The sequence below is a fragment of the Haliaeetus albicilla genome, chromosome 1 (genome assembly GCF_947461875.1).
Source record: "Haliaeetus albicilla chromosome 1, bHalAlb1.1, whole genome shotgun sequence".
NCBI classification, from domain to species: Eukaryota; Metazoa; Chordata; class Aves; order Accipitriformes; family Accipitridae; genus Haliaeetus; species Haliaeetus albicilla.
Genome location: NC_091483.1, coordinates 58008645 through 58027955, shown reverse-complemented (window position 1 = coordinate 58027955; position 19311 = coordinate 58008645). Strand labels below are relative to the sequence as shown.

At 42.4% G+C, this 19311-nt stretch overlaps 1 protein-coding gene and 1 long non-coding RNA gene across 6 annotated transcripts in view; one reads left to right on the top strand and one right to left on the bottom strand.

Moving 5' to 3' along the window:
- The window catches only part of ATP8A1 (ATPase phospholipid transporting 8A1), a 129070-nt gene extending 124811 nt beyond the window's left edge, over positions 1–4259 (bottom strand). For 3 of the 5 annotated variants that reach the window (XM_069790928.1, XM_069790937.1, XM_069790944.1), the window contains exon 1: positions 3931–4259. In XM_069790928.1, coding sequence (XP_069647029.1) covers positions 3931–3979 — 49 coding nt within the window. In that variant the 5' untranslated portion in view covers positions 3980–4259. Of the gene's footprint in view, positions 1–2643; positions 3407–3930 lie in introns of those variants that run through there. The other 2 variants (XM_069790952.1, XM_069790997.1) reach the window with 2 other exon arrangements.
- Positions 4260–13063: 8804 nt separating this feature from the next.
- LOC138685700 (uncharacterized) lies at positions 13064–18972 on the top strand. The gene is made up of 3 exons (XR_011325095.1): positions 13064–13518; positions 14159–14263; positions 16623–18972. It is a non-coding gene; the product is annotated as an uncharacterized lncRNA (long non-coding RNA).
- The last annotated feature ends 339 nt before the right edge of the window (positions 18973–19311 follow it).

Below are 19311 nucleotides of genomic sequence, written 5' to 3'. Positions count from 1 at the left end.
TGTGTTGAGGACCCCAGAGCTGGATGCAGTACTCCAGGTGGGGTCTCACCAGAGCAGAGTAAAGGGGCAGAATCACCTCCCTCGACCTGCTAGCCACACTTCTTTCGATGCAGCCCAGGATATGGTTGGCCTTCTGGGCTGCAAACTCACATTGCCAGCTCATGTCCAGCTTTTCATCCACTAGTACCCCCAAGCCCTTCTCCACAGGGCTGCTCTCAATCTCTTCATCCCCCAGCCTGTACTGATACCAGGGGTTGCCCCAACCTGTGTGCAGGAGCTTGCACTTGGCCTTGTTGAACCTCATGAGTTTCACACGAGCCCACTTCTCAAGCTTGTCCAGGTCCCTCTGGATGGTATCCCATCCCTCAGGCGCGTCAACCGCACCACTCAGCTTGGTGCCATCTGCAAATTTGCTGAGGGTGCACTCGATCCCACTGTCTCTCTCACTGATGAAGATATTAAAGTAATCTCATCTTGCCCAAGTGCAGCTTCACCTAGTTTTCATATAGGCATTTATCTCCACTAATATAAAGAACTAGTTATTACCTACGGTTGTTGGTAGACAGCACCACGGCACCTCAAATTTCTACCTTTTCTCAATGACCTTATATTGTTCACTGAACTCCACCAATACACGGAGGAAAAGCATTAATGTTTCAATCTTCAGGAGAATCCTAGTAAGAACTGCCAACAATTCCACTCTCCCAGAGTCTCTCAAAAGAAATAAAACGCTTTGAATTATTCCATTTCATAATTTTTAATGGATGCATATATTAACTGTGTAGTTATATATAGCTAAAACAACCACAGTTAATTACTGTATTTAATAAAGCTAGATGTAGACTACACCACTCAAAGATTCCCCATGTGTTTTGCAACTGCAGAATACGTGATACTGATGCTATTTCCACAGCACCAGTTGTCTGAAGCCCAGGTATGATTCTGAATTCAGGTTACTGGTGGTGAAAACAGATGTAGAGATTGCCTAAATCATTTAGGAGGGCCAGAACCTCCATGCCACGAGCAAGACTTACTGGTACACATACCACTTTAGAACTCCTCTATTTCCTATGCTTACGGTGAACTGCAGGTGTTCTTTGCAATAGCAATAATAGGCACAAAAATCTATTTTAAAAAGATTCTAAGCATGCCTGCTTATCTTTTGTCAGCCATGAAGAGCAGAAGAACCTGCACAGGTTTGGAAGAAGGCCACAAAAATAGCTCCTTTTTAATCAAATTCCTTTCTCTATGCAGGTAGCATGTTGTCTTACAGATGTTAAAACACCTACAATTTTTATTTTGTAGTAATTTACAGACTGTAGTGTCAATTATTCTGTGTGACCGTCGACCAACTCTTGGAAATGATACCTGTGTGCATTGTTCTGACAGTTCTGATTTAGTCTGTTTCACCTGAGCACAACAGCTGATTTTCTCTAACAACAGTATTATTATCTCTTCATGTCAGAGCTTAGTTCTGAGATGATGTCAAGGCAGTCCAGGCCAATAAGGTAGCTCATGATCCACGGAAAAGGTCTCTGAAGCAGAAGTTAGTTACTGCAGTGACAGGAAAGAAAAATGAGGTTTTAACCCCAAAGATACAATAAACAAACAAACAAACAAAAAAACCCCAAACAGAATAAGGGAAGCTTGTCCCCACAAGTCTTAGGCTACTCTGAGGAGTGGTCCATGCCATAACGGCACTTATGGAAGCTGCTGTTTGTGATTACGGTGTTATCAGAGACTTCCAAAGAACACACAGGGACCCTGCCAATAACAAGAATCTCCTACTTTGCACTGTAGGTAAGAGTTTGGTGGAGGTCTCAGAAGGCAGCCTTATCACTTTGCACAGCGCTTATCTAAGGGACTCCTGTGATGGCCAGAGCTAGGGTTTTACAGTTCCTTTATGTCACTGCCAAATGCTAAGGATGAGACCCACACTGCAGAACTCTAGAGTTCTCTTTTTTAGAAAACAGTAACACTTAATTACAAAGAACTGTTTAGATATGACAGCCACACAGGCCAAGTATGTGGACTAACTAAATTGGAAGCCATTTATCTCAAAAAGAAAAAAAAAAAATAATGAGACTCATTGACATGGATTTCATTGTGAATGAACTGAGTATAAATAAATTGAACTGAAAAGAAATAAAACTAGCAAGCATCACATTAATCTAAGAGTAAGAAAACAGTATCAGTTTTTAAATGATTTTTCTTTGCGTAATCATATATATAGTACAGTATGAGTCAATAATGCCACCGCTATGATGAAAAACTGTCATTTTCCAAATGTTAAGTTCCTTTAAAGAAGTTTCGTAACTATTTTCAGTCCTAAAGAAAGTATTTTTGAGAAACCTCTTAAAGTGCCTGTATTCAACTGTTTTACAGTCATCCAACCTTGAGCACTATTCAAATAAGCTAGACTTTTTTTTCCCCCTTTTACTGAATCTGTACAACTTAGCTACAAATTTACCTTTAGGGAACACCACATTTGTTCATTTAATAACAGTTAACATTTCTGTAATTAGATAATTTAAAGAGAGCATAAATATTCCCAATTTATTTGTGCTAAGCTTGCAGTAAAAACCAACTGTCTGGAAAAGAACTGAAATTAAGCAGTGAAAATTTGGACATTTATGTACCTACTAATCACTGCGGGTATAGCAGCACAGTTGCTCTGGTTGTAAACACATTTCAAAAGTGGAAGGATGTACCTTCTTCCTTTCTTCTTAAAAAGATCCATTCTTCTATTTCTTGGCCAGCTAACATTTTGTAGGTAAAGGCAGAGCCAGACCTCCTACAAACCTACTTTTGGGGGAAGAAGGCATGTAACACGGGAGAAACAGAAAAGAACAACCTACTTTGAATCTATCTTTCTTCATGTTCTTCCTAGCCAAAAATAAAATTAAAAAAAAAAAAAATCCTTTTTTTGGAAGAAAAATACAGGGAGAAAGTTTCTCCCTCCCTACATAGCCAAACAAAGCCAAAAAATAATCAACCTGATGTAATGGTTTAAGCGCGAAAACTTTCAGACAAAGGCACAAAACCTGCATACCTGCCTCAGGAAGTATGCGTCATTACGGTGACACTGCTATCATTACCTACAGCAACTGAAAATCATAAGCTGTCCCAACAGACTGCTGCTTTGGTATCAGTGGTTTCAGATGTTACTTTTGCATGCAATAAATATTCCATTAGGACAATTTCACTGCAGTGATTCTTTTCAGAAGGCAGTTCTTGACACGTTGTTATCCGAAGGCTGAGCAATCCCAACCCTTAGTCAGGCACCAAACACCAGCACAGGCTGAAGCTTTCAGGCACGTTCCCTCTATCGGGAACGTTCATTTCCGACGGTCACTGTACACCTACATGCTACATGTAAGGGAGGCACGCCGGCTGACTCCTAGGTCGAATATCCCAGGCCGTGCCACATCCCAGGCCACCGCTGCCTCCCCCCCCGCCGGGGCCGGCGGGCCGTGCGGCCAGACACACCGGCAAAAAGAAAACAACCGCTCGCCCTGAAACGCTGCCATCGCTGACGCGCAAACCGCTGCCCGGGGGCTCACCGCCCCCGGCAGACAATGGGCAGCCATAAATACGAGACCGACCGGGGAACACCACCACCACCACCACCACCAGCAACGCTCACGCCCCGGCGCTGAGGCCGATGCGCGGCCGCCGCAAGCGCCCGCCGCCGCAGCCCCGGGTGCGGGGGGGGGAGAAGCACGGCGCGACCGGAGGCCGCGGTGAGGGGCGGCGCGGCGGGCGGCGTTGCGGCAGCCGGCGCCACACCGGCTCCCGCCGCCGCCTCCTCCTCCCGGCCCGGCGGCGCAGACCCCGCCGCGGCTCCACGCCGGAGGGTCGCGGAGCCCCGGCCGGGCTCCCCCGTCCGTCCCTGCGGGCGGGGAGAGGCGGGCGCCGGGCGGCACTTACCCTCTGCGCGGGAGCGGATCTCGGACACCGTTTTCTGCACCGCCGGCATCGCCGCCGGGCGGGGGGCGGTGGCGGGGCCGCCTCCGCCCGCGCGCCCTGCACCTGCCGCACGCCGGAGCGCGCCCCGCGCCGCAGCGAGGCCCCGGGGCGAGGGCGGCGGCTCCCGGCGGCGGCGGCGGCGGCTCCTCCGGCAGCCCGAGGCGGCAGGCTCGCGCCCCGGCTGCGCCTCCCTCCGCTCGCGCCGCCGCTCCTCTCTGACAGCCGCGGCGCCAGCGCTCCGCGCGCGCCTGCCCCCTCCGGAACCTACCAACTCTGCCTTCCCCCCCCCCCACCCCGCCTCCTCGGCCCGCGGCGTCCCGCCGCCATCTCCCGCCCCCCTGGGGCTCAGGCTTGCCGGGCCGCTGCGCCCAGCCGGGCACCGGCGCTACGGGCGGTGTACGTCCCGCTTCTGGAAAGAGCGATGGGTTTCCGATGTGCCCCCCACCCCGTGACGCGAGGGGAATGGAACGCGCCGAGCCCTGGGCCTTTGGCCGGCACTGGGGGCGGGCGGGGGGAGCCCTGGGGGAGGCCGGTCGCTGTCCCCGGCCGCCGGGGACGGTGGGGGCTCCTGTCCGGGACGGCGGAGCTCAGCCTCGGGGGGGGCCTGGCGGGGCGAGGTGGGCTGCTGGCGGCTGCTGGCGACCCTCGGGTGGCGGTACGCTTGTCGGGGCGGTGCAGCCCGGCGGCCTGGGCAGGGGAGGTCGGGGGGGGGGAGGGGAGCGGAGGGCAGCAGGGCCGCGGCGGGGCGGGGGGAGCCTGCAGGGCTGCTCAGCCTTGTTTTTCTGCAGAGGGGACTCCTCCCGTCCTTTGGTCTCTTAGTCAGCTTAGCCAGGTGTAAGCGAAGCGAAGGGCGCGGTGGGGGGCGGGAGGCGTTCGTCCGGAGAGGGAATTTGAAACGTTGCTGGAAAGCCCTCATTCGGGGGGCAGAGGGCTGGTGCCGCTCTCTGTTTGACAGGCATCTGTCAAACTCTCGCCCAGCTTTTTATTTTTAATCTCTCATAAGCCACAGTGCCGCAGTTTGACAGCCCTGAGTCAGTGTGAATCCAAGCGCTCCTCCTGTGTGGGCTGGTGGAAAGGAGGTCCCAGCTGCAGATGCCTCGGGCTGAAGCAGCGATTTTACTTCTCGGCTGTTAACGTGACACTTGGGTGACTGCAACAGGCTGAGCAATGTGTCTCTGGCGTGTTGTCCCCATGTCTCGCTAAAAACAGCCACAGTAAAACACGATGGAGAAGGAAATAGGAAAGGTGATAGGACTTGGAGGTAGGTCTTCTTGGCATAATTGTGTTTTGCATCCATTTCAGTCAGGCATAAAGCATACTGACTGCCTAGAGGACGATGGAAGTTATGAAACAGAATAAAGCTACCATTGTCCCACGAATCTTGGGAGGATTTGAAGCTGACATGTCCACTAAAGGCTACCATTGTGTCCCCCAGAAAGTATGTAACACAGTCAGATTATGGATGTGGGATTGCTGCTGATTTCTTTGCAGAGTGTACGTACATGCTATGAGAAGATAGATATAGTCTTTCTTAACAGCAACAGAGTCAGTCTTTTTGTTTGATAAAATTGTTTAAATTTAATCTGTGTAGATCGATCAAGCAGCTCTTCATTCATGGAGAAAAGTGAACCAAGGATTTGGGTTTTTTAAATGCTGAGCTCAGATGCCAGGAAAGAGGAATACTTTGCTTCACAGAAAACTGCATGGGAAAATAAATGCAGCTTTTTTTTTTCAATCCATGGGCCAGAAATCCTGCTGGAGACTCCTCTTCAAAAGAGAATGCTCTTCTGCATCATCCTATGCATCAATCTCTGTGGGTTTTTTGTGTTTTGTTGATTTCTTTTTTTTTCTGAACCAGAAACAAATATTGTAGAAAGCTCTCTCTTCATGCTTTTTTACTGGAAAACCAAAATGCCTGGAAAGAACATGCACTGCTCATCCAGTTTTAAGAAATACTCAGTGTAGGTCAGTCAGCCATGGGCAGACGCTTGGCCGATGCAAGTTACGTTCTGTAAGAAACAGCTTTTAGTTTTCTGTTGAGATGCCATTGAAGCCTGACTGAAGCAGTCATTTAGGAGACTCAACATATATATAACCCTCCCAGCATAAATAGGGTCCTTTCATGAAAAAGGATCTCATGTGTGGGGGGTTTTTGCAATTCATAGCAGCTACACTATAGTTAAAAGGCTGCAATCAGACAGTGAAACCCACTATAAATTTTTATACATGCCAGTCAACATGCATTTTCCCCCAAATCACTGCACTGCTGGTGACAAATAGAATTGTCACTTAAATCCACTTTGAAATCCCATTTTATGTCTAAACTTTTTTTTGGCTGTAAGATCCCTGGCAAGTGGCACTTATTACTGATACCTTTGGGCAACTGGAAATTTACGCACTTGAGTACAGAAGATACTAGAACAATGCTGCCAAGTGCTATTTAAAATTGTGAATAGTTATTTTACAAACAAGGCCACTATCCACATCACAAAATAGCACAGCAACGAAATTAGTAGCTTTATTCTTGGTATATATTTTTGTACTCTGAGTTATTGTGAATGCTTAATATCCCTTTTTTTTTTTTAAGAAAAAACCTTTTTTGAATTTGTGGTATGAATAATATTTGAATAAAGATAAGGAATAAGGTTCTATTAAATCTTACCATCACTTAAGAAATTCTTCAGTTTTCCAGGTTTTATTCTACAAAGCCTCAGTGGTAAGATAAACGCAGTTAGCCATTTAGTTACACAACTGACAGTTCACCTAGATGTCATCCAAACATGGGAAACTCAAGCGCTATATTTTGTAACAGTCCCCATCCACTTGCAGTATTACTCCAGGAGTAGCCCAGTAGCCTCTATCCTTCCTCCCTTCCCCCCACAAGATCTGCCAGCAGAACCAACTGGCCCTTGTATTTATTTCTTTCCTTTGGAAAACAAGTGTATAAGCTCCATCCCTTCACCTCTTCTATGGTGAATATAGCCTGTGTCACTCAAGCATTTTCCATCTCCGCACACCACCATTCTTGTTTTGATATAGACAGGTCAAAAAAGGCTTCTGCAGCTTTTTCAGCTGAGAGTATGCTCAGTTTACACACTTGAGAGTATGCTCTATATTTAAGGAATCTGATATTTGTTTCTGGATCATCACTTGTTTGGAATGTGCACAACAGGGCTGCAAAATGGAAGCAAGCTAGTCAGCTTTCCAGCAAAGGTGTAAATTAAACAGTATGCCTATATTATGCTTTAAAGATGACACTCTAGATTGAGCTTCCTCTTTGATTTCAATGTGTATTTGGAAATATGTGGAAGCTGTGGTGGAACCAATAGCTATTTATTAGCACTAATTTATTAGCAGACACTACCTTTTGGCACAAAAGAGGACAGAAACCTCGTTCTCTAAATATATGCAGAAAAACTGCATATCCACAGAGAAGAACAAGTTATTTCAGATGGAGAAAAACTCTTGCAATGACAGCTGAAATGTTGAGCTAGTAAAAGAAAACTGTGAAAGGCCTTGATTACAAGTCTATTTGTGTGTCAAAAATATCACGTATACTACTTCATAGTTTTATGGATTAGGCTGAGCTATGATGACGCAATCTTACCTCACCAGTTCATCTGTAACGGCCTTCAGTGGAGTAGACTACTTAACTCAACTGAAATCTGTTCTTGCAAATGGTATAAGCACTTACTTTATTAGAACTTTAAAGATAGAAGCTTCCATTATTTATGATGTACCAACTGTCCGCTGTAGTAGCCTCCCAGAGTAAGAAATACTCTCTTTAAAATGAATGGATGTATAAACATGGAAAATGAGGTCTGCAGGCTTGCAATTTTCACAAACTTAACATATATAAAAACTTAAATTTTTCCTGTAATGCTATTAATGTATATGAAGTGGTGCGATTTTCCTTTGTGGTATACTGTCAGAAAACAGGTGGCCAGGTTTCATACAATAGTGGAAGGGAAAATCAATACTGTAACAGCGGCTTCTTTTCCAGACTTGTCTGGAAAGGATTTCTGGCATATGTCTTTTTCTGCTTCATAAGATATTGCAGCATCTGGAGGCTGTGCAGTTAATCTCAAACTCTCAATATTTTAACCCATACCTTTGTAGTTTAATACATAAAATACTCCCATAGCATGGGAAGTTTCTAATGAAATTTTATAAATAGCCAGATCTAAAATTTTAAAAGGTACAGGGAAGCAACCATTTTGGCTCAGATGAGTCTATAATTTGCCTATCAGCTAAGAGACTATGTATGGTATTGCCAAAGACTAAACCAGTGCTGTGCTCAAAGGAGGAAAAGCACATTCTTGCTTTCTTTACCCTCTTTGACCCTCTGAAAGGAAAACACTTGCAGGCTTTGTGTACTGATTTTTAAATCCATTGTGCGTATGTCTAAGCATAAGCTTCTCCTATCTAATTCTGTAAGCAGATCAGATAAAGTGCTTTGAAATTCTACCTGAAGCCATTAAAATGTGGTGACAAGATGTTTTATTTACGAAATTGTATGTTAACTCTTTGGTGTTTTCTAAACTTTGAAATCTCTCATGTTAGCTTTGTTTAATCTTCTCAGACACATATATCTCCAAAGCAAGCTTATTTAAATTATTTGACTTTTTGTGCTGATATTTCAAGTACTCCTGGTGAAACTCCTGACAGTTCTCTGTGTGGTTTAACAGAAACCAACAAATCTTTTGTTTGCCCAAATGTGACATCAAATACATCAACTAGCCTATACTGTCTAAGCCAGCAAATCTATCCTATGTTCACATGTACTTATCAATATCTCACTGCAAGATATGAAAAATTATTTGTCTTCTACTTGCTGTTGTTTGTGTAATGATGCTTTGCCCTTAACTGTTCTGTACCCCATCCCTCTGGCCTAAAAATAGATCACCTGTGGAAACAGGCTGTGAAGTTTTCATTATAGAATGTGTTTGATCTGTACAAGCCAGTGTAAATTTATATTGTGTGTATCCTTTATGATTATGAAAAACAAAACTTCTCCTTCCCTGAGGCAAGACGTGTTAATAAAAGAAACCTCAAACCCCTAAAGTGGATATTTAGACATATAGAACATACCACAAAACACATCAGATAATTCAACCTCTAGGCTGATTTATAGAAACCCGTGAAGGCATTCCCATTAGTTTCTCACTCAGCTGCTGTAGCAGTGCCTGAGTGTATAAACAAAGCATAGGGAAGCAAAAAACCCCAGAGAAACAGAAACAAAGCAGATCCAGAGTGTAACAGAGAGGCTACATCTATATGTCCTTTTCTTTGTAGACCCAGCTCTACACCTGAGCCTAAATCAAATTTCCTCTGTACACTGTTAGATTCTCATTCAGGGCACTGGAGGAAAAAGACTTAGGGATACATAACTCCATAGCATAGACCGAAACTCACAGTTGCTTGCAATGGAAATGTGCAAGGACAAGTTCTCTGGTGTGCATTCTGTAACAACTTGTGGCAGCGTCAAATGGCCCACATCAGGCACACTAGTTCCTGAAAAGACATGATCTTACATGCTAAAAGGAACTGTGGTAGTTGGAAGCAGCCAATCTACAGATGTCCACAATGGTGCAATGCAGTTGTGGTCAGTTCTTTGTCTGTTTTGTAGCTTGGCCTTGGAAAGACAGTACAGATACTATTAAATGGGCCATCAGGAACATTCCTTCTGGTCAACAAAAGTGAATGTATCAATACTTCTTCAAATCCACCTCATTATCCTTTTCTGAGAAGAAGGTGGGCATCATGAGCATCGTATCTTTTTTTTTTTTTTTTAACATGTGGAGGGAAGGGAAGTTATTATTTTTCTTTTTCCAAAATAGGCTTTCCCGTAACTCAGTTTGCACATAAGAATAGTGGGATGGCTATAGACAGAGGCAAAGGCCATGTGAGAAGAAATCCTTGGGGACCTCTGCTGTCTCAACTGTGCCATATACTTCTACAGCAGTTACACATGACTTCCAAATTCTCAACTTTGGAAGCTTTCTTTTATCTTTTGAATGGATTTTAGGGTAACTTTATGACATAGCAAGAGATGCATGTTTGGAAACTGTGTATTTATTTGTACTATTACTTTTACAGGAGTGTGAAGAAATGAGATACCTATATTCTCTTCCTGAGTATGCCAAGGGACCTGTTGTGTGACCTTGGATAAACACTTCCCCACTGCTTTAATTCCATTTCTTTGCGATTTGAGCTGTTTGCAGGAAAGTTTCTCTCTTGATACTCATTGAATAGTGCCAGCCCCACTACAGTGGGGTCCTGGCCTCAGTAACAGTGCTAACAACAATGCTTAGACTTTCACAGGAGGTGTTCAATACCATGCGAGGCTGGGCTGAAATGACCATCATCTTGGGCTTCCATGCTCTTAAGTAGTGGATATACGTCCACAGCAGAGACAGTTTCTTACAGGATTGCCAGTAAGTAGCTGCTGTACCCACAGGACCTCATATGCTACAACAGGGTAAACAGGAAGAGCAGTCATACAAAAGCAGACAGCTAAAGGAGAACATGAAAGTCCAGGTCTGTATGTGACTCTCTTGATAGTCACTCATAGCTGTAGAAAGTATGATGAGGAAGAACATCATGCCTGAAATAAAAACTCTGCCAGAAAACAAGGCAAAGATTTGAACTCTTGCCAACTACTTGGCGTTCATAGTGGGTTCAAGGCTATCGTAGCATTCTGCAGGCGTTCCTTGATGTTTGTGAAGCTGTGACAAACACACAAGCACCCATTGCTCAGCAGACAGAAACCGAAACAGTCGTGCTGGTAGTTTCAGTTTTCAATATTGTGGCAAGCAGATTTATCACACAAGGAACATGGCACAGGAGCAAGCATTGTTGGCACAAAAAGAAAATGGATCAGGATAAGCGTGGCCAACCAGATGGCCTCTGTGTGGCTAACCACACGCTTATGCAAATACTGGACTAAAACCACAGAAGAGAAATAAGATGCAGATGTTTATATTAGATTGGTTTCTTCTGTGAGGGCAAACCATGTAAGAAAATGCTGAAAGGGTAGTGACAAGTAGCATACACAGGTCTTAATTATACAGCATGACCATTTAACCCTGCTGTTCAGCGATTACTTTAACTTCAAGAAATCAGTGCAAATTTAAGTTATATGGCTTTCAATTGATAGCAATAGTATAATTTGCTGCTTTCCTCCATTTTATGCTGGCTTTAACACTTTGAATTTTAAAGATATTATGACACTGTAAATGTGAAATAACTGGATGGTGAACGAGGCCCCTGTAGTTTAAATTTAAAACAGCTGCAGATACTTTTCCGATAGCATTGTTAAAATGCTTGTATCTAATTAGATGCATGTTTCTGGGAGAGCAAGGAGGGAGGATAGGAAGAACCTCTGTCAAAATAAATGCTTTCAATTTTCCAGGCAGTCAGTTACAAAAAGCACTTTTAAGATATTTAAATAGCTATTGATATAGATACCACCAGGAGCTACGGTAGCAGGAATATTCAAATGTTAGTGAAGAGAAGGAAACCATAAGCAAAAAATGCATCATCAATCTGAAATCCACCCAAAGCAGAATAGATGCTGTTAAACAAAGCAACGTAGTGCATGAGTCAGCTCTGTGTTTTGGAGAGAGCGAGCAGGTGTCACTCTCTCTGTAGTAGCAGGGCAGTACAACAGGCACTGGCTGTTGTCCTGCAGTGTAGCAGATTTGAGCTTGGAAACACATCTCCATGCCTTCTTCTCTCTCCCTGATTTCACTGCACCCAAATATGAGCAGACAGCCTTGTAAGCGAGAGAAAATAGTGTGTGGTGTCAGACTCCTTAAATATTAACTGATCATTTAGTTGAGAAACTGCAGAGCCTTTGCAGAGATGCAGGTGATCTACCTGATCATCAGAGGAATGCTTTATGACATTGCTCAGAAGAAATTGAAAATAAAGTCAACTGAAACTGGGCGAGTCATGGCTCTGAACATCTGAGCTTGCAGATTCTCAGTGCAGTCAACATTCTCCGTAGGTTACACAGTTTGCAGGGACTACAGGGAGAGAGCAGGATTCCCTTTTGTAACAGCTCTTCCCAGTGTCTACGCCAGTATCAGGAGGGCCATTACTAGACTAACGTTCAACCAAGAAAAAAATTAAACTTCCTGTGCTTTTCAGTGTCACTTCTGGAGACAACTGTGTGCCAAGGAGGATGAAGTTTTATTGCAGCATTGGGGTCCGGAGTCAGGAAATAGTTGTGCGTAGGGAAGATAAGAGTAAGGGAACATTGTACAAATCAAAGGGGGAGAACTCTGGCCTGGCAGTTAAAACAATGGATAAAGTGTCTTTAGTTACCAAAGTACACCTCTTCTGGGACATCAAGAAAGTCATGCTTCCTGCAGACTCATGGACAAATGTCTGGTGTTTGACACTGAGGTGGGTGCTTGTCGTAGTCCTTGGTTAAGAGTCTCAGCTCTTGGATTGTTTGCGTAATAACCAAATATCTAACAATTCCAGCAACAGGTAAGGTTTGAAACTTGTGACTATCAGGATACTCATGGAGTTAACTGCACACTTCAGCAAGTGATTCCAGGAGGATGTTAGTCCATCTGTAAAAAGATAACTTTGCATTAATGACATCAAATGGTTGAGATTTACATCTAATAGTTTTAATGAAAAGTGAAAATAACCTGCATAATGGATTTTTTTAATCTTTGATTCTAGAATGCCTTTAAAAATATGGGAAGTTGCATTGTAAGGTTACAGAGCCAGTTTGTCAGAAGTTAGAAGTCACAGCACTCTGGCTGCCTGTTGAACCTTACAGGCTTTAACACATGCATGAAACACTGCCCCTTTTAGACTTTGGTCACTTTTCCCTAGTTCCCAAAGAAGTTTCCTTTTCTTACTGCTTTTGTGAAAACTTTCTTTTGACATCTTCCACATCCTTCAGTAAAAAGAAAAGCTCAGAAAGAAATCCTAGATATGCTGAACATGACCATCCATTTTGCTATTGACCTTAGGAGTGCAAGGATACTGCCCAGAATTTTTTCAGTAGTTTTAAACCCATCATATTACTATCTAGTCTGTAAAACCAAACCACAAACCTCTTCTGACAAAAAATACAGTGTCAAATAATCTTATGCTATAAATCAGTATTATTCTGCAATGATCTGACCTGTTGCATTATCCATTTTCTTTCTGTCCTCTACAGCAAGGTAGTGTAGGGCAATTAAAAAAAGATGAAGGGCAGAGGACATTCTCATGTAATCTTTAAAAGAATGTTATTACTAAATGAAGAATGTATAGCCTGTGTTGGATGTACATGACATGGTATTTTACTTTCTAATGCAATAAATTCCATCTTCAACATTCATTTAGCTCTGCAGCATCACAGTGAAGAGTGATGTAAGACTACCTAGATAGAAAGGCAGCCATGCATTCAAAAAAGAAGATTCTGACGTATTTTGTTTCAGGAGCTTTCAAACAACCAATGCCAGGGACTAAAACATCCCACTTCAACAGTACCCATTTGCTTGCACAGACTGGATCTAGCATACACCTAGTTGCCCAGAGGTAATGTTTACCTTTATAGAACAGCATTATTTTCATCTGTTTATCTCTCCGATAGACTGATTCGTTGTATTGATGTAATTGTAAGCATTTACAATGCGTATTCTCTTTTACACGGGCAGTAAATACAGACAATTCTGAGGAATGAGATCATCGCTTGTGTACTCAAAACTTTGCAACACTGGGCCCTTATGAAATATTCTAACCATGTGCATTTATGAAATAGTTTTCTTAAAGAGTGTACTCAGCTAATACTTTGCATGACCTTCAAACAAAATAATGTCCTTGTGCTGGGTTCATTACAAAATGAAAACATGCAGCATTGTAGGAGTCTCTGAAAAACTTTGAGAGGTTCTAATATAGATCAAGTGAATGTAACATGACAGATGCCCATTCTTCTGTGTTAGGGAGGTGAGAATTCATGTCTTATTTTTGAGATGTTTGACATGCCAAAAAATCTCTGTCAGTCTGGGTAATCAACAGTGTAACATGATTTAGCTCATTCTCTTCTGCTCCGTTTTTATTTATGTATCTTCACACTATAATAATTATGTGCTGTTCTATTTCTGTTTTTCAGAAACATAACTTGTTACATGATTAGTCTGTATGCATGTCTTCTATTACTTTGTTTATATCTTCATAGGCTAGATTCATTCCAGATATATTCAGATAAAGGCAGTGGAATGAAATCAGATGAAATAAGCATTGACTGGCAAGTGGAGTGTTAGAAAGGTGTGCAAGGAGCCAGGTATGTATCTTCCATTAGTCCAAAATAATGCCTGCTATCGGACTGGATGACTTGGCAGAAACAAGATTATTACAGCTCTTACTTACCGAGCACTTAGGACGAGTGGCTGTACTTTATGTACCCGTTCCCAGGTGTAGCAGGTTATCTGCTCTAAATCTGAATTTAGCTGAGTGTGTCAGTTTAACATATGAGACCTTAGAGGTAAAGATGGGCTTAATGTTTCTGTACAGATGGCATCACTCAAGGGTGGAGGCTTAGCAGAGTTCTTGGCATTGAAGCTGAAAATGCCAAGCATTATCTGTGTCTATGATAACTTTTCCCCAGAACTCAGAAACTGTAACTTTTATAATAGTGTTGGCAATATGTAAGATGCTTTCTGATCCTCTGCAGACATCCAGCTAAAATCCTGACCAAATTTCTGGTATCACATGGGACCTATTTTCTTCTGTATTATGAGTGCATAGTTTTTCAGCAGGACCTCTAAAGGTTCTCTTGGACACTAATGGTCCCCAGTGGGTCTGCAGAGGCTTTTTACCATGAGCAAGGAAGTGGGATTTTTTTTTAATCATCAGCAAGGGATAGTTTCCTTTTTTTCTTTTTCTTTTTTTTTTTTTACTATGAGCAAAGAAGTGGTTTGGTGTTTTTTATTTGTTGGTGTTGTTTTGTTTTTTTTTACCATGAGCTAGGAAATGTTTTTTTTTACCACGAGGTAGGAAGTGAATCTTTTTGACAGGAAGCAGTCAGAAACTTCTGCAAGTAGAATTTCCTCATCTTCTGCAGTGTTTTTCCATCTAAGTTCTGAAAAGGTCACAAAACTTGTGAAGTGCCTGTTGTGTGCATTATGCTTTCAGGATATGCTCTCCAAAATTTCATTGATACTTCCCCATCATCTACCTTGAATGGCTTCTGTGTTGTAGAGATCACTAAGACTATAGCCACAGTATGCCAGTGCAACATCTCTGAGTCAGAGCCTAATGGCATTACAAGGTCTGCAACAGCTGCTGCAGAGATATATCTGTGACTCATCTGAAATCCTACTATGAACAAAGCACTAATCCAGCATCATAGCCTATTCTGCTGGCCAAAGAAAAATGCTAAATATAAATAAATCTGTAACAAAATGCAAATGTAGTGGAAGGTTGGTAAGATTTCAGAGAAGTCAGAAAGCTCTATTATCCCAGAAAAGGAAAATTGAAGGGGAAATGAAAAAAAGCATTTTCTCTGAGTGTTCTGTTTCCATTTCTCTTTTAGTTCTCTAGAGATACCAACATCTATTTAGACACCATGAAACTAATCTAATGTTTATCTGGGAGAAAAGGATCATAAAATGTAGATTACCAAGTGAAATCACTATTACATCAGATGTTTGGAAATTAAAGCAGATAATTAGTCAGATTTTGAAATACAGAACAGTATTGACCATGGGTGAAGTTTAACTAGTTCATCTAATGTCAGCTGCAAAAGCTCCATCAGCTTCAGCAATGCCAGTTTTCATTTTGTGTCTCTTAGCAAGCTGATTGATGGATGCTAGGATATAAAGATTAGCTTCCTCTAAGCAAAAAAAAAAAAAAAAGAAAAGCTTTATACATTCTTTTAATTCTCAGACATTAGCCTGCTGAAAAGGAGGCTATTCCTGCTCAGAGAAATACTTGCTGTAAACTAAGGTCCAGAGAGATCACTTTAACTGTCATTTTTCCCTGCAATGCTCTGGAATAAACTGAATTCAGTGTTACTGAATGTAAAGATCAGAATTAGTAGAAATGAATGTGGTTTATGCAATGCCTCAATTTTAATAAGCTTAGCTGTGGCTTTAAAACCCACTGAGATGGTAATCTATTTATATTTCAGCAATACCAGGAACAGCTGCAGTGTGCTTAGAACCCAGAGAACTGAGTGGTCTTGAACCAAATGGAACTTTATGCAGAGCTGATTTAAGGGGACACTGTAGTTTACCAAAGATAAATGCGCAAAAACCAGGAAAGAAGATGGTTTTTTGCTAAACTGGATGCTTTTCTGGGAAAGGGGAGGCGCTGTACCCTCCATTATGGAAGAGCAGCATGCATTCCACTGACAGCATCCCCTTTTATTTACTTGCTTTCTTCACCAGCTAGAAAGCAGACATGAATTTAGCTGCAGATAATGCCTCTCATTTCCTGCAGTGATTTCCACAATTGTCTCTTTGCCAGTAAAAGGTAGCTGATAATAGTTTTTGGTAACATTATAAAATTCTTAGTTTAGAACAAATGAATAGCATTGCTCAATTTTAATTCTTTCTTCTCTAGTAAAGGGGCAAATATAGAAAACTAACTAAAACAAGTTTTTAAAATCACCATCTATACATTTGTGCATTATTTTACAGTCATACTAAGCATTTCCTGTATATTTATGGAGAACCATTTTATGGAGATGACTTGACTCTAATGACTGGCAATGTTGAATCATTGCTCAACATGCAGTGATCAAACACAAACTGCAACGGGCTCTTAAATCAAAGCAATGACTCAGCATTCAGCACGTGACCTTTGCCTTACGTTCCTGTCCCAAAGAAAATGTAGCAATGAGAAGAAATGGATTCCTTTCCGCCATAGGGAGGGAGCAGAGAGGAACAGAGCCCTGCTCAGGCTCCTGCGGGCTCCCTCCCCTGCTCTCAGTTCTCCCTGGGAGTGGGGCCAGCAGCTTCGCTCCCAGCACTTTCGCTCTTACTGCCTTCCTCTTCCTAATGGGACCTGCCTGTTGCCACCTGGAAAGAAAACCATAGCCTCTGCTACAATTGCCATGCTAGGGTGTCAGCTATGTTCGGGCAGTATGATCACCCATGGAAAGCAAAGATAGATGCAGGCCCAGTCTAAAGGGGAAGCTGAAGAGTCGTGCAAATGCACGGCGTGGTACAGGTGTGTTGGTCAGTGCAAAGCTCCACTGCTTCAAGAAGTGTTGGCTTGCACAAGGCTGAGACAGAGGCTGCGAAAGCTGGTTCCCTTTCTTAATGCCTGAAGAGTCAAGATAAAACCAAGGAGACACATACACTAATTTTCTTGTTGGTTGCACAAGAACGTTATCTTTACTTGGCTTTGTGATTAAATCATTCTGGGGACGGGGATGCTGTCACTGAAAAAGCATCAGTTATAAACTGCATTTGACAGGTAATAAAATTCCGATTATCGGTTGAAGTCCCTGCCTTTGCGCACATAGCTGAGAGTAAAAGAAGCAGTCCTGAGCTTATCCTTACAATCTCTGACCCAAACAACAACTTTAGCATGCTTTTTTCTGTACAGTGAGAGTTTTAGTCCTGTGCATGAAAATCCTTTGCTTCTATGGAAGACAAATGGCCAATTGCGATACTGCACCATTTTTGAAAAGAATATAAACTGGAAGAGAAAAAGAAAAAAAATATCTTAGCTGGCAACAATCATCTTATTATGTATGTTCCATACATAAGGATGGCACAGGAGGAAAAAAGCAATTGTGAGTGGTCATTTATGAAACTGAAGTTGGACATTCATTCACAGTGTAAAGGGGAGTACTGGGACCCACATGAGATGCTGGTAATCACTTTTACAAGAATTAGTGTAGGAAACTCATTCACTCCCCATTCCACAGCACTTATGGATTATTCAATTAATCCTGTCTGGGGAGATAAATGTTGCATGCTATAGGAGCACATGCTATGGTATTTATTAATTTAGTTTGATGTTTGACAGGCTTCAAATTTGCTTTTCCAGAATGCCAAATATTATTGTTTTAGTTCCTGTGTTTTGCTTCTTATCACTGAGTTTACAAGAACCACCCCCATCTGTGTTTCTACTTGACAAGTTTTCTGAAATGAATCCATTAAAAAAAAATTTGATGTTTTAAAAGTCTATTGTAGACATTCTGTCTCAGATATTAACAGTATCTGTCAGCCACCAAATAAACACAGCTTATCTGGACTCTTCATGCCTGCAACACTTTCATTAGGTTTTAAACTTTATTTTTAAACTAGGTCTTATGTTGACAGTGATGTAAAGTTCAAACTGATATGTGTTTATGAACTGATAAAAATCAATACATTTGATGACCAGTCTGGCAAAGTACTGAACAAATCCTCATTACACATTTAGGTGAAAAAGATTTGGCTGATTTTAAAGTGCTCGTGGAAGCACCATGCAGTGGTGCCTTATGGCACAGGCTACTGCTGCCTTGTGCTTTGTCGCAGGGCTGCAACTCTCAGTGCTCTGTCCTTCTGCAGACTTCAGATGCATTTGACATTCTTTTTAAATCGGTCCATGTATTTTATAGATGACCCAATCTGGTTCTTATTTTACCATGCAATACTTAGTATATTGGTCCAAGCCCACTGTTTATATGGTTAAAGTGAAGACGTCACTGCTCTGGTGAGTGCCTTTCTTACTAAAATGATGCCCTGATTACAGTGGGAGCAAAAGGGATGCAGTGAAGAGCTTATATTACATGGCGAAATGGGACGTGCCCTTTACCTGATGCAATTTTTACTTGTGCAGTCCTTTACTGTATCCCTGCAGCAGACAGTTAAGTGGCTGAAGAGCAACTTCACTATGTCGGGAATTCCTCCGTTTCACTGCAGCATTGCACTCACCGCTGCCCGTGTGCAGTCACAGCGGGCCGAGCAAACAATTTGTCAGCTGCGTGCTAGGATCAAGAGCTAGCACGCTGACAAAAATGCCAGTAGTTTTCCTAAGCACTTGCTTTCTAGGAAAAAAGCTGTCCTTCCCCCCCACCCCTGAAACATCTCTTATTCTCAGCGTGTGCTTAATCTGTCTCGTCCTCTTGTAAAAGATCTGAGGATTGTTCGACCTGACACAGACTCTGTCTTTGGGACAGCAAGGCGAGCTGGCTGAAAGAGTCCCTGTCAAAAGTATTTATCTGATGGCATCGCAATGTGAATGTACCTGGTTATTCTGAAAATATGAGGAAGAGCATGTATATCAGAACAGGGCTTGATAATTCTGCCACCGGTCTAACCATAGAAGAGTATTCAGTATCTAACTGACGATCCACCTGAAAATAAATTAAAATAAGCGAAAAAAAGGATA